Below are 14,055 nucleotides of genomic sequence, written 5' to 3' on the forward strand. Positions count from 1 at the left end.
CCAGGTGGTGGAATGTGGGTACGTCGATTGAACACACAAAGAGGTGTACATATGCAGATATTTTGCGCGCATGTTATTATGTTATCGAAGATGTCGGCGAATGGGGAGTTTACCCAAAAGGGTTATGGGAGTAACGTAATGGAAAAATGGACGTTATGCCCACTTTGTTGTCCTGTCATGGTGCGTCGAGCCAAATGGAGCTTCACAATTACGCAGGTTTTAGTTTACAACGTGGATGAAGTACGCATATATATATATATATATATATATTCTTCCTCTAAAGTAGATTCTTTGCAACAATTTAAGTATTTTTTTTTTTTCCTGGTTGGTCTCTCAAGAATGTTACATTTTTATGAATCTTTCACTTTCTTAAATTAGCTATTCGACGCTAGAAAGGGGAAGGATCATAAAAAGTTGGTGGCAAAAAAAAAAAAAAAAAAAAGAGAAGGGTTTATAGTAATAATAGAATTATAAAGAATGTATGTATTTATATATGCACATGGGGTGACTGATTACACTTTCCAGTGGAACAAGACAGAGAAAGTAGCAACACCCTTTTCCCCATGGCAAAATGGGTGCATAAACACTCAGAAAAAATGCAAAAACATATGTAGTACACGTGAAAAGAACAAAAAGAAAAATTAGGACTCAATAACTGTGTTTATGTCCTTGTATATTTTATCTAATGGTCCCTTTTCCCTAATAAATTTGCAGCTGACTCCATCTGATATTATTCTTCCTTTTTTCTTATATTCCTGATATTGATCTTTAGAAAAGTTCGTGAATCCCCATTTGTTGCTAACAAAAACTTTTTGTCTACCTGGGAATTTATATTTGGCCCTTCTCAATGCCTCACATGCTTTTGCAATAAAATTTTCTTTAGTTCTTATGGAGAGGAGAACTTGTCCAATGTCAACCCTTGCAACAACACCGTTGGGTTTTCCAAAGGCACCTCTCATACCTGTTTGTAGCCTATCAGCACCAGCGCACGACAACATTTTATTTATTCTGAGCACATGGAAGGGGTGGACTCGTACTCTTAAGTGGAAGTTATCCTTACCGCAATTCGTAATCATATATTTGTTTGCACTAATACGTGCTGCTTCCAATGCCTCTGAGGATATTTGCTCATATTCGTATGACACCAGGTGAACAACTCCACTGAATTCATTTACGTCTGCCTTCTTCCTTCCCATGTCGTAAATTCTTATCTTGGGATCTGGTACACCTCTGCAGTATCTACTTTTGGGGTATGGTTTGTTTTTGCAGTAACGGTAGCATCTCGCTGGTCTTCTTCCCATCTGGTTCGTAGGAAAATTAACATGGGGGAAAGAAAAAAAAAAAAAAAAATGTGATTACAACACAGTGAAGAAATTGTAGTTGCATTCCACTTAGCTTGTAATAACAACTTGCGCGTTGATGATAAGCGTGTTTGTGGGAAAACTTCCCCGCGCAGTATCAAAAACTTTCCTTCCCCTTAACAATTGCACGATATTGCCATACGCTCAGTGTAACCACGTACATACTTCCGCAAGTATATACTCGTGATTGTATATTTTCTTTTTTCCAAACAAGCAAATGCCTGTTCACTACGCGTAAGTGAAGCGTTTGCTTCGGGAGGGGAAGGTTTCCATGTACATGCTGCGCAAGTAAGGTACATATGGATATGTACGCTTACGGCGTGTTAACAATAATCTTTCAACAATTTTTTTCCTTTTAGCTCGTATTACCTTGTCGAAGGATATGATACACTTAGAGATTTCTGGCAAGTATTCAGTGGAAAGGTCCGCTAGGCTAATTCGTTGCTTAGGGATTTACAAAAATGCTGTTCGCCCGTTGGGTTTTCTTATATTTGTTCGAACGTTTCGTTGGCGTACTTTGTTCGTATTTTTTTTTTTTTTTTTTTTTTTGTTGTTTCTTTTTGTTTACTCAATTTATTCATATATATGTATTCGTATGTTCCTGCGGTAATAAAAGTGTTACATCACTGAAGTGTTAATGCAGTAACGAAAAAAAAAAAAAAATAATAAAATACTGTAACTTACGACGAAATAGAGGAAAAATTGTAGAAGAAAAAATTATAAAAAAGCAAAGAATAAAAAAAGAAAAAAAAAAAGGAGTGAAAAGTGAAACGGAAACGAAAATATGCAAGCGTATGCAAATGCGAGGCGAACAAATGGCAATATATTCAACAAAGCCAAAGGAACTAAACCCCAAACGAACGAAATGAACGAAGTACGCAGAAAGTTAGAGGTGAAAATTAAAAATTCTTCCTCGTCGGGCCATACGTGCGGGGAGATCACGTGGTGAATTGGTTCAAGCGAGAAACTGCAAACCCCAGTAATCTCCCTACAGTTCCATATAAAAGTATGCACAGCGTTATGTATATAATTATGGGGGCATAAACAAATATTGGTGGAAAAAAAATGCCCCTTTTTTTTCTTTTTTTTTTTTTTTTTTTTTTTGTCGCAAAGTTCCCCGTTTTTTAAATCCTGTGTTATGAGGGCTATATATGCGTAAAACACCTGACTTACTGCGCGTGCACCGGTAAAGCAAGCTTTTTCTTTTTTTTCTTTTCGCCTATAAAAGTAACCAGTGTGGAAAAGGGCTGGTTCCAACCATTCTTCTTTTTGACAATTTTTTCCCCCCCCACGCACTGCTTATTATTTTATCTCATCCGTTTTGTTTTCTGCAAAAGTGAAGAGATGATAAGTATATTATTACTTTGCACAAGTTGGTTAAGGAGAAAAAATTATCCACAAAATTTATGTTTTTTTTTTTTTTTTTTTTTTTTTTTTTCCCCTTTCTCCTTTCTTTTTCACGTTATACAACAATATGGCAGATTTTTTGTGACCTCTTTGGAATGAACAATCTTAAAGTGCACAGGATACGCAGGTCCCCGTGACCCCCTTTAGTTCCTTCTCCCACAGAAAGGAAATTTTAAAAAAATCAATCGGTCTCCAATTCCTTTTGTTCTCGTGCGTAGGTAAAGTGCACAAATGCAGGTAGTATTACATATATTTCTACGTGAAGTTCTCAATTTTATGTTGCCTTAATCCGTACAACGCCAACAGAGGGTTAACGCCGTGAAATGTTGTCGCACAGGAGCAAATGGCCTTGCTTGCTAGAACATGCGCCGCAGCAACCTGAAGGAGGTTTGTGCGAATCAACTTTTTGCCTATGCAATTAATACCTTTTTTGAGGGAGAAAAAAAAAGTAGCATCCCTCGGAAATGGGAGGAGTTATAAACAGGCTGGATGTATAAGCACCAACATGAGCATAAACACTTTTTCTTCTTTTATTTTTTTAACATATCGACAAAAACAGCGGTAGTGCATGAGGGAGCTTAAGTGATAACCTTATTTTATTTTTCACATGCAAACTAAATTTACTACTTAAAGAGAATATTCCAAAATTTCTGTTACCTCCACAGCCTTTTGCAACTTTCTGGCGAAATGTGTATTCCCCTGCATGAGGGTTTCACGACTTGTTTACGCATTGTTGTCGGAAGTAAAATGCATTGGCTATATTTCGCACACGGCGTAACGTCCAACAGTAGTGTGTTACTCTACCTTTAATATAACAAAAATGAAAATGCTGATTTGTTGGCAAGTGGAACCTTTTTTTTTTTTTTTTTTTTTTTTTTTTTTGTCTCACTATTCTCACAAGTGGTATTTATAGACGAACGACTTCATGCCAGTCTTTACCTGGAAAGTTTGTGTAATTCTGCGCACGTTGAAGGGTTCACAGCAATGAGGTAGATCAAACGAATAGGTACACAATAACGTATTGCGAAGTATTTGTAGATATGTGCGTAAAATTTTGTGCATATATTACACATAATAATGTTGATTGTTTTGCTTTGAAACAATCTTATGCCGATTTATGAGACCCCGCAGGATAAACTGCAAATGAGAAATTCACAGCTGTGTTGATCCAATTACGCAATTATATCTACTTATACGTGCGTCACATAGATAATTGCCTGCTTAGCAAATTGGTCCACTCGCCTAAGCCGCGTGTGTGCGTAGCAGTGCATATAACTTTGCTTTTCTAAACAGTTAATAAAGTACCTCCCTTCGCAAGGGGATCTCCCCATTTGGAATGGGAGAAGCCTTATCGTGACCGAATAAAAAGCAGAACTTGGAAGGTGAGCCCCCAATAAGGTGCTATTTCCAAGTTGATCAAAAAATATATTTACATGAACGATGCAAATAGCCTGAATTCGCCAAGAAAAAAGAAAAGGAAAAAGAAAAAGAAAGAAAGTAACAAATTCGAATGATCTACATGATGTTGTTTACTCTCTGTGTGTTTCCCCTTATGCGAAAGTGCAAATATATTTTCCTACGTATTATGAACAGCTACTGTGCTAATGTATTTTGTGGGTGGCGGCAAAGTTTTTATTGGTTCGCCAATTTGGAGGTTTGCACCCGAGGAATTGGAATTTTATTGTGATAAGGTATTCATATCGTGATACACCTAAAGGGGCGCGTCTTCTACTTGGAGACAAAAATGCTGAATGTACAGAGTTACTATCATCTTACTCTACATTTGCCAATTATGGCGAAATTGGCACTTTTTTAGTTTGTGCATGAGGACAGGTAGACACGCACAGGAAAACGCGCAAATGTGTGCAAAGCATGCAACGCATGGGATGTGGTCATTCGAATTGGTCGTGAATTCCCTTAACGATTAAGAGGAAGGGGCAACACAGATGAGGCATTTTCCCTCTTTCTAAAATGGTAATCCACAACATGATTATAGCTGGGAGATGTCGCCATTAAAGAGACACGATTGCTCCTCAGAAATGGCACACATTTATAAGTTTGCCTCTATTTAAAGGAATGAAAAGGAGGGTGTCCATGCTCACAAGGAAGGATACACATGAACACGCATAATCGCTCATGCAGAGCGTGACTTGGTGTACTACTTCGTTCGTATCGCATACACCTTTCGCCCTTATCGGCATTGCCCAATGGAAAGATACTTTTTTTTTTTTTTTTTCCTATTTCAAAGATAAAATTTGTAAACAACTATCAGATGCAGTAGAATTCCTACGTGCGAGGTTCGTTCAGCGCTTCTTACCAACAGAAAGGGTGTCGCCCATAAGGCAAATGTTTCAATGCTCCCTATTTTCCTTCATTCATAGCAGGCCAATAACGCGCTTACCTCTAGTTAGGGCAAAATTCTGGTGAGCCCTCAAGGGGAAAATCTTTTCATTACGTAACATTTTTAACCCTCTATTACATTTCTGCATGTACCTTCTTAAAAGCGTAGTGCACACATCTTGTTTGGATTTTCATAGCGATCGTGACAGACAGAAAAACAAGTGATACACGTCGGGTGGATCGATTTGGTGATTTACACATTATACAGGGATGGATGCACCTTCTTTTCCTTCCGTGTGCTGACGACGTGTACTCCTTTTGTCTTTCCCTCAATCCCCAATGTAATTATCGGTAGGTGATACATGTTAACAGGAATAAACAATGTGGAGAGCTCTTCCATTCGTGCGCCCGATTGGTATAGTACATGCAGCTGCGCAAGGGGGGAATTGCCTCAGTCCACCGAATGGTACATAGTGTTTATATATGTATATTTATGTGCTTAACCTGATCGGACACCAACCTGCGTAATATGCTACCTTGTACGGGAGAGCAGGTCATACCTATATAAAGGAATTTTATATTATCATCAACATGCAGCATACGTACCTTTGGCGCTTTCCAAACCCAAGCGCTCTACATACTAATGCATAAGAAAATAGAAAGTTCTTTCTGAAGTATTTTTCTTTTTTAAAAGTGGGAAGTACGTATGGGTGCCAATGGAGGTACAGTTAATTTTTTGCCTTTAAGCATTTTTGCTTCTTTTTTTTTTTTTTCTTCAAAATCTTGGCATGTTTTGTTGCCTTTTTTTTTTTTTTGTGTTTCACTTGTGCGTCTCTTTCATCATTTCTTTATGATTTTCCATAATTTTTTTTTTTTTTTTGCTCCCTTGCTGTCCCATTTATAATTGCCTTTTTTTTTTCTTTTTTTTTTTTCCCCTATTAATTTTTGTCGAGCGGATGGATCAAAGTTTGGTCCATTTCGCCCCGGCCCCCTTTTCGTCCTTCCACGCACAAAATTAAGGCTGGAAAAAAGAAATGTACAATTTTCTGCGACTGTTTTTTTTTTTTTTTTTTTTTCCTTTTCCTTTTTTTGGGTTTATCAATATAAGTTTGTCGGTTCGTAGGTAAATGCATATGGAATAATTCCCATTCCTCATTCCTTCGCCAGGACATAACTTATTTTTCATTTGGTCCATATAATGGATGCTGAACAAGTGTATATAAATGTGGCATATTATAATATGAAATATTTTTTTCTTTTTTCTTTTTTTTTTTTTTTTTTTTTTTGCGCACGAAAAATTATAAACCTGAGCGCATAATATATAAAAAATATATCAATACTTATATATATACGTACCCATTTTTTAAAAAAAAAGAAAATTGAGCGAGGCAAACGCGTGACACTTTACAATAACTATTCGTGAATTAATTTTACGAAAATGTAAATTTATGAAACTGCAAAGTATGGGCATTCGTTAGTCGTATTTGAAGAAGAAAGAGGAAGCGAACCAAACGCAGTAACGCGAAAAACGCAAAACACAAATGCAATAACACGCAGAAAAAGCAGTGACGCGAAAAGAGCGAAGCACTCACGAAACAGTTTAGGCTAACCGAACCAAATTTGAAGAAGAAAAAGAAAAAAAAATTGATTTATATGTACTTTTACAAAATAATTAATCGTTCCAAAATAACTCTAGAAATGGTAGGAGCGTTTCAACAGTAAAAGAATTTATTGGCCAGTTTCTCGTCACAAGAATTTTATTTGTTTGGTGATTTCATTTTGGAGTGAAGTAATCTTTCATGCCTTTTGTTTTTCGCTTTTCCTTTTTTTTTGTAAACGAGCATCTCTGAAGATATGCCTTTGCGTGCAAGAGCAGAATTGCATTATACCATAAGCGGTGAAGCTTGTCGGCAAGCAGCGCCCGATGTGCCAGCGTGTACAGGTTAAGAGAGCAATTCGCACAAACGTGCATAATACGTATACATAATAACAGGATGAATGCCTGACCCATTCAACCGCGTGTTATACGCACATCCAGAAGCGCATACGATTTATCAACTTTCATGTGCTCTGTACAACGTCCTTACGCAGTGGAATATTAGAGTTGTTCTTTTGTTTTTATCGTTTCCTTTTTTGTGTCCTTCCTTCCCTCACAGAACAAACGTATGCATTTATACATGTGCATGCTTTATGTATCTGTAAATGCCCCCTCGTTCCACATGACGCATACGTGCCAATAGTGTGCGCATAGCAGTCGCAGCAAACGAGCCTGTTTGTATATCGCTTTTGTTTTACGTAACTGAATTTTGCTGGGCGCGTTGTTTCTGACCGGGAGGATTTTTACCAGTTGTATATTTTTTTTTTTTTTTTTTTGTTCTTTGTTATTTATTTTATTTTTTTTTTTTATCGTGTCTGTAAATATAAGCAAATGAGTAGTCATATGTATAGGCATATGTTTAAGCATATACATAAGCGTACGTATATGTGAGACAGGAAGGTTCAGCTTTCTTTTTTTTTTTTTCTTTAAGCCAACACATACACACACAAAGCACAGTCAGGAGATAAAAATGTCAGCGGCCGCCATAGGAGTCGAAAACAGATATTTAATGAAAAATAAAAAAAACAACAACAGCACATGTGATAATATTAATGTAGACGTAAATCATATTATAAAAGATATATACGGATTTAAGCATGGCAGAAAGAGAAGTGTCCAGTTTATTAACGACGACACGTTATTGAATAACCAGGATATGAAGAAAATCATAAAGAGAATAAAAATCCAAGACAGCTATGGAAATAGCAGTACCGGTAAACATGGACAATGTGACCATGAGAATAAACAGGAGGAAGATTCATTGATGCTACCTCCAGAGGATGCCACTTGCAGCAATAGTGAAGATGCTGTTAAGATTGGCTCCGGGACCGATTCGGATAGAGGATCGGATAGCGGCTTGGATAATAGCCTCCACCATAGCAGAAGGCAAGACTGCACTAGTAACAACCACATGCGAAACGGCGACAAGCGTAGGTGCCCCCAAGAATATGACTACATGTGCGAAAACAATCACTTTGTAAAAAGACAGGCCAGTAGCAACAATATAGCTGGAATCAATTCCACAACGGAATCGTTAGCCCACCAGGAAGAAAACAGAAAAATTTTGTCCAAGCAGTTCGAACTCTGTATCGATAACGTCCTCGAGCATATTCGCTCGTGTAATGAAATTAATCAAGCTAAGAAAATTATGATTCCCCTTCTAAGTGAATTTATACTAAACAATTTTATGTGTCTGGATGATCATGAGAGGATTCAAAATGGATACAAAATAAATATCGACACTTTGCAGAAGGAGAAAAAAGTTCTAATAAGTGCTGTAAAAACGCAGTATCAAAAAATTATACAATTACAAAAATTGGTAGATAGCCAAAAATGTGAAATTAAAAAAAAAAGCGATGAGCTTAATCAGATAAAAGCCAAGGTGCATCAGTACTTCTACGACATTAACAATCCTAACAAGAGAATTTTTTCTATATTGTCCCCAGACGTGTACTAGGTTAATACGCACGTGCATGGAATGAGGGAATAGTTCCTACATATAACAGTACTTGATAGTTTACTAGGGTTAACTGCTTTCACCACACTTTTGTATACCTCTCTGTATGTCTTCCCCCCGAAGTACATAAACAGCGCACTTTCATTCCATACAGTAATCCTAATAATATAATTCGTGAGTGATGTACTGATTTCCCATAAGCACGTTAACAGTAAAAATGCAGTTGCCCATTTATATGCCAAGACGGATAATGGAGAAGTTAACCAGTTTACTTTTTTTTTTTTTTTTTTTTTTTTTTTTTTTATATAATTTGCACCCCTGGTGTTGGTAAATCTCACTACCAATATTCCCGTATGATCCTTAGCCACGAATAACTTTACCAGTTGACAGGAAGATTGTCCACACTAATAATTTTTTTTTCTCATTTTTGATGTACGCACACGTGAGGGAGAAATTTGCATTCTTTTCCAGGACCCCAAGGGAGAGACAAAAAAAAAAAAAAAGAAGAAAAAAAATTATATGCATTTCACCAGGACACTTTTTTTTTTTTTTTTTTTTTTATGTTGTTCCTTTTTATTTACATTGCACATGAGCAGTAGCAATTCGTACATCGTTCCGAAAAAGGAGGAGGCAGAAATGCATATAAAATTATTTTACACATCATGCTGCATGTGTGGGAGAAGGACACTTCCCTATATGCGGCGGTTCATCCTTCGGCGGATTAGTTTTCGAAGCATGATCATTATCACCATACTGAAGTCGTGAGATTACAGTTGCCTCCCCAAATATACGAAGATACACTGTGCGAAGAAAATGCGCCAGCTCGAGGACATTCTTTCCCCTCCACTTCTGGACGCGAGTAAAGTATATATTAAGCAGAGATGGTGCACCCACGTGTGTGAGCATATGCCTACACCTGGTTGCAAAAAAAAAAAAAAAAAAAAAAACGCCCAATTTTTGCGTCTAATATTTTTACTGAATTTTTTTAATTGTTAAATATACACTTTTATTCCAAGTTTTTTTTATGGAATGTTTTTTTTTTTTTTTTTTTTTCAAAAGTTGAAAACGTAGTTGTAGCAATGTTAAAATTAATATTTTTATTCCCCCCAAATGTATTTTCTTTTTACTTTTTTGTCGCCTTCATCCTGTGTGCATAGCGTGAACTATTTGTTTTGTAGTATGGGGGGTGGTCGCACAAGTATGCTTTTCCCCTCTTTGTGGCAAATGCACGAGCAGGAGCATTTCCTCGCTGAAGCGGAACTTGTTAAGCAAACGAAAAGGAAAATTAAAGCAAAATTGTGCCATGTGGCAGGCGTTAGAGACAAAACAAAACAAAGCGAAACATTTTCAACTTAACAAAAAAGTGGACATGGAGGAAAGACAAAAATAGTTAAGGAGGCATATATCCCTAGGTGATGGATCATATATCGGTGAACGATCAAAATTAGTAAGGAATGGAAGAGCACATGAGAGAAAAGGGAAAATCAAAAGGGAATTAAAAAAGGTGCCACAGGGAGCGATATCCACATGCGGTCTTCGCAGGTGGGCATAGGCATAATATAACGTGACGTGCCTTATGCAGACTCCAATTTTTTCCCACTGTGCTTTTGTTCCACTTCTTGGTAAGGTCTCTTCGAAAAGCTAATACACCCGCCTCTTACTCATGAGCAGCATTCCGAGATCGACATTTTTTTTCCGTTTTGGTTTTCGCCTCATTCTATATTTGGCTATATACGCTCCAGCAAAATCGTGTTGGCGTTTTATCTCCTGCAGATTGATAGGTAAATTTATAAGCGGGTTAAAACTCTTGTCCTGAAATTCATCTTCATTCTCGTTACAGAGGCTGCTACTGTTAACTGAATTCTGCTCCTCCGTTGTTCTGCTGTTGTTACTGGGAAGGTCACTGCCCGCTGGGAAGTTCCCACTGGGGAATGGTTGCCTCTGATATGACGCTCCATTAGAGGCACAAACAGAGGATGAGGACTCACTATTGTTGGTAACTCCATTTGTTGCTCTGTTATACGACCTTGTGTTCTTATCGCTTGAGATGTGGGACATACCTACGTTCGACATAGTAGTGGCTGCCCCGTTCGAGGCTCCCGCACTGATGGGTAATGCCACTCCCCCACTTGGTGTGACGGCTGGCCATTTGTTCTGTTTGTCTACACCCACCGAGGCACCACCATTGGTTGGGTAGTATCCATGGCTATCGCCTTCTCCTTTATTACACTTTCCCCCACCGGCATGTTCCTCATCCTTATTCGTATTGCTATCCTTTTGATTCCTAATAATTGTATCAATTACATTTTTTATGTTAGTGTTAATGATTAAGGTATCTGAATTTATAAGCTTCTGACAGTTTGGACACTTCATCATTTGGGATCTACCATCTCCATTCTGTTGGTACCCCAATGAGGACATCTGGGAAGAGGAGTAATCATTTTTCCTTTTTCTGTTATACCTGTACAGGCAGCTTTTGCAATATGTTTCCCCACAGCAAGGTAGAGTTGTTGGGGAAATGTACAATTTTTTGCACAGGAGGCATTTGTACAGATTGGAGATTTTGTCTTCCTCCTCGTTAGGGTAACTGCTAGTCCCGGTATGATGGGTACTACTGCTAAGGTTCCCGTTAGGGTTAGCACTTGGATTCCCCCTGCCATCTCCACCACGATCACCATCCATGTCAACATTCCTATTATCATTGCTATTCACGCCAAGGTAAATATTAATCTTATCATCAACACTGCGATATAGGTATGCACTCCCACTGACATCTTCAACGTCTTTCATCACTCCATAGCTTCCATCTTTAAGAATATAAATCTGATCATACTTATTAATGTCTTCTGCTTTAATTTTAGTTAAGAAGTTCGTGGGAATTCCTGTGGGTACTTTTATCTTTTTGTTATTGTTAAAAGAACTCATGGGGCAATTCTTAATGCTATGCCCTTTTTTCCCGCACATATGGCAGATGTAATCTGGAGAAACATACTTTGTACTTGTATCTTGGTTGCTCATATTGCTGTAACCATTTTTTTCCTTCTGTTGACCTCTCGAGTTTGTATAAGTACTATGACTCATTGCACTGCCATAGCCACTATTCTGTGGGGCGCCCCTCATTTTGTAGTACTTACTATATGTACCTACCACTCCATTTTGGAAGTGCTGTTCTCCTCCTCTGGGAGCGGAAGACACTGAATTGTATGCATTTAAATTCTTCGAAATGGAAGAAGCGGAAGCTGAGGAAGGGGATGGTACTTTTTTAAATTTATTGTTCATATAAAACTGGGAAACACTGTTTTTGTCCCTTTTATAATAATTTAACATTCTAGATTTGGAAAAATCTGGGCGTTGATTGTAAGGGTTATTTTTTTCCATCACTTCTTGGATCTTCATGTCTTCATCATCCTCATTATTCTCTTTCGTACTTACAGCATTTCTGTTGTAGACATTCCATGGCTGTTTACTGCTGTATGGGTAGTTTGCGGTTCGGCTCATCTTGGGCGCTCTGTTTAACTCGGGGCTACTTGGTTTACCCTCGTGCGTCCCTGCGCCTCGGTGGCTTCCGCCTATTCCACCACTATCGTATGCGCTTCCAACCGTGGGAGTGCTTCTTCCCTTATTATCATGCACTTCACTTTGTCTTCCATCGGAGAAGGGCGTAGTTCCCCTCCTGTTGTCCTGCACACTTTTGTTCCTTTCCAAATAGGCATGATTACTTTTCTGTAGCAGCTCCTTAACCACATCTATATTGCTCCGCTGGATTTCCACGAGCATCTCATTTTGTATGCTTTCATATTCACTCAGCACTCTGTTGTTGTGGTAAAGCAGAACATCCAAGCTGTTTTGTAGGTTCAAGTTGGTTGCCTCGAGGATCTTCTTCTTTATCGTGTTGTAACTGCACGGGAGGGAGATTCTTAAAATGTTTGCATTTCCCTTGCTCCCCCGAAAATTCCAATAGATGAAGGTGTCGATCATTTTGCTTCACAGTGGTAGAGTCTTAAAGCGTCTCGAGGGGCCAATTAGCGTCCACGTTAGCGATCACTAGTTGACTGTGGGGTACAGGTCCATCAGGCGCGCTGGCGGGTTCTTTCCCCAAAGTAATTCTGCTTCTAACTCTTTGCAAGGTTAGTACTGAAGGATGCCTCGATTGGTTGGTACCCCTTGAAAAAACATTTCATCTGCATATGTATTACCAGAACGAGGTGCACAGAGGAAAAAAAGAAAAATACCTGCGCTTGGGGGGAGGTAACCACAAAGTAAGCACACTAAAGTAGAAACATGAAGACACATACAACTAACGTACTAACACACAGAACTGTTGTAATGGAGAAAAAAAAAAAAAAAAAAAAAAAAGAGAGAGGAAGTTTTGTAGATCTATTACTGTGTATTCAATTTTTTTTTTTTTTCTCCTTTAAAAGTTTACAATAAGTTCATTTTTTATTTTTTCCCTTTTTGCTCATCTGTAAAGTTTTCACGTTTTGTTTAGAGCAACAGGAAATTTATTCTATATTGATAGATTCGCTGCGTGCTCATTATTTTGTTGTTCTGAGGAGGTTTTTTTCTACTACGCTGTTGCTGGGCGTTGCAGAGAAACTCCTGATGGTTACGCGTTTGGATGTCTTAGTACAAATGTGCACACATATGTATATACACTTATGTATATATATATACATGAATGTAGGCGTTTTTTCCTTTTTCTTTTCTTTTTTCTTTTTTTTTCCTTTCAGCTTCCTCTCGTTTCGCTATGTGATTGGCAAAAGGACAGAACTTCTGATCGTGAGGGCACTGAATATTCATGCGGTCCGATTTCTTATTCCTTTTTTGACTTGCAATGGGCGAATATGTTTTTCGAAAAAAATGTGCACACGCATAGGATGCAGAGCTATGCGCATGTGGGCATATGTACATATGCCTGGAACGCGCACGCAATAATGTAAAAAGGAAACATCAAAAACAACCACGTGAAATGTGAAGCACGAGCACTCTGTAATAAGGAAAGGAGAAAAGAAAAAAAAAAAAAAAAGAAGAGAACAAACTGAACGGGAAACTCACGAAAGAAAAAATGGAACTCTTAAAATATCCAGTTGCTGGGGAAAGTGTTCAAAAAATTGCCTTTCTTCTGTTACACATGTGTCCTTCAGTTATACATGTGTTCTAATATGGACACATACGGAAATGGGCGCAGGGGGAGGTAGGCAGTAACACTCATGTGTACACAAATATGTACACATACGTGTATGCCTCCCTGCCTACTTAGGTTAACTCATCTCCCCTTTTGCAGCAAATCCTACTTTGTCCACCATAAGAAGATGGAATGTTCTTTTCCCAATTTTATAATGACGTTTCGAGAATTCACAAATGAGCGTATAGCAGTTTTTCTTAGCAGTCAC

The 14,055-nt window shown here is 38.1% G+C and overlaps 3 protein-coding genes across 3 annotated transcripts; 1 reads left to right on the top strand and 2 right to left on the bottom strand.

Moving 5' to 3' along the window:
* Positions 1-641: 641 nt before the first annotated feature.
* On the bottom strand, positions 642-1,301 carry PKNH_1343800 (60S ribosomal protein L10, putative; the record flags this gene model as incomplete). The annotated part of the gene is made up of 1 exon (XM_002260813.1): positions 642-1,301. One exon carries the CDS (start codon positions 1,299-1,301, stop codon positions 642-644), a length of 660 nt encoding a protein of 219 aa, XP_002260849.1.
* Positions 1,302-7,675: 6,374 nt separating this feature from the next.
* On the top strand, positions 7,676-8,662 carry PKNH_1343900 (conserved Plasmodium protein, unknown function; the record flags this gene model as incomplete). Its single annotated transcript, XM_002260814.1, has 1 exon — positions 7,676-8,662. One exon carries the CDS (start codon positions 7,676-7,678, stop codon positions 8,660-8,662), a length of 987 nt encoding a protein of 328 aa, XP_002260850.1.
* A 1,641-nt stretch (positions 8,663-10,303) lies between these two features.
* PKNH_1344000 (zinc finger protein, putative) lies at positions 10,304-12,640 on the bottom strand (the record flags this gene model as incomplete). The annotated part of the gene is made up of 1 exon (XM_039113579.1): positions 10,304-12,640. The coding sequence occupies one exon, from the start codon at positions 12,638-12,640 to the stop codon at positions 10,304-10,306; it is 2,337 nt and encodes a 778-aa protein (XP_038969954.1).
* Positions 12,641-14,055: the final 1,415 nt, after the last annotated feature.

This window comes from Plasmodium knowlesi (assembly GCF_000006355.2).
Source record: "Plasmodium knowlesi strain H genome assembly, chromosome: 13".
Taxonomy (NCBI): Eukaryota; Apicomplexa; class Aconoidasida; order Haemosporida; family Plasmodiidae; genus Plasmodium; species Plasmodium knowlesi.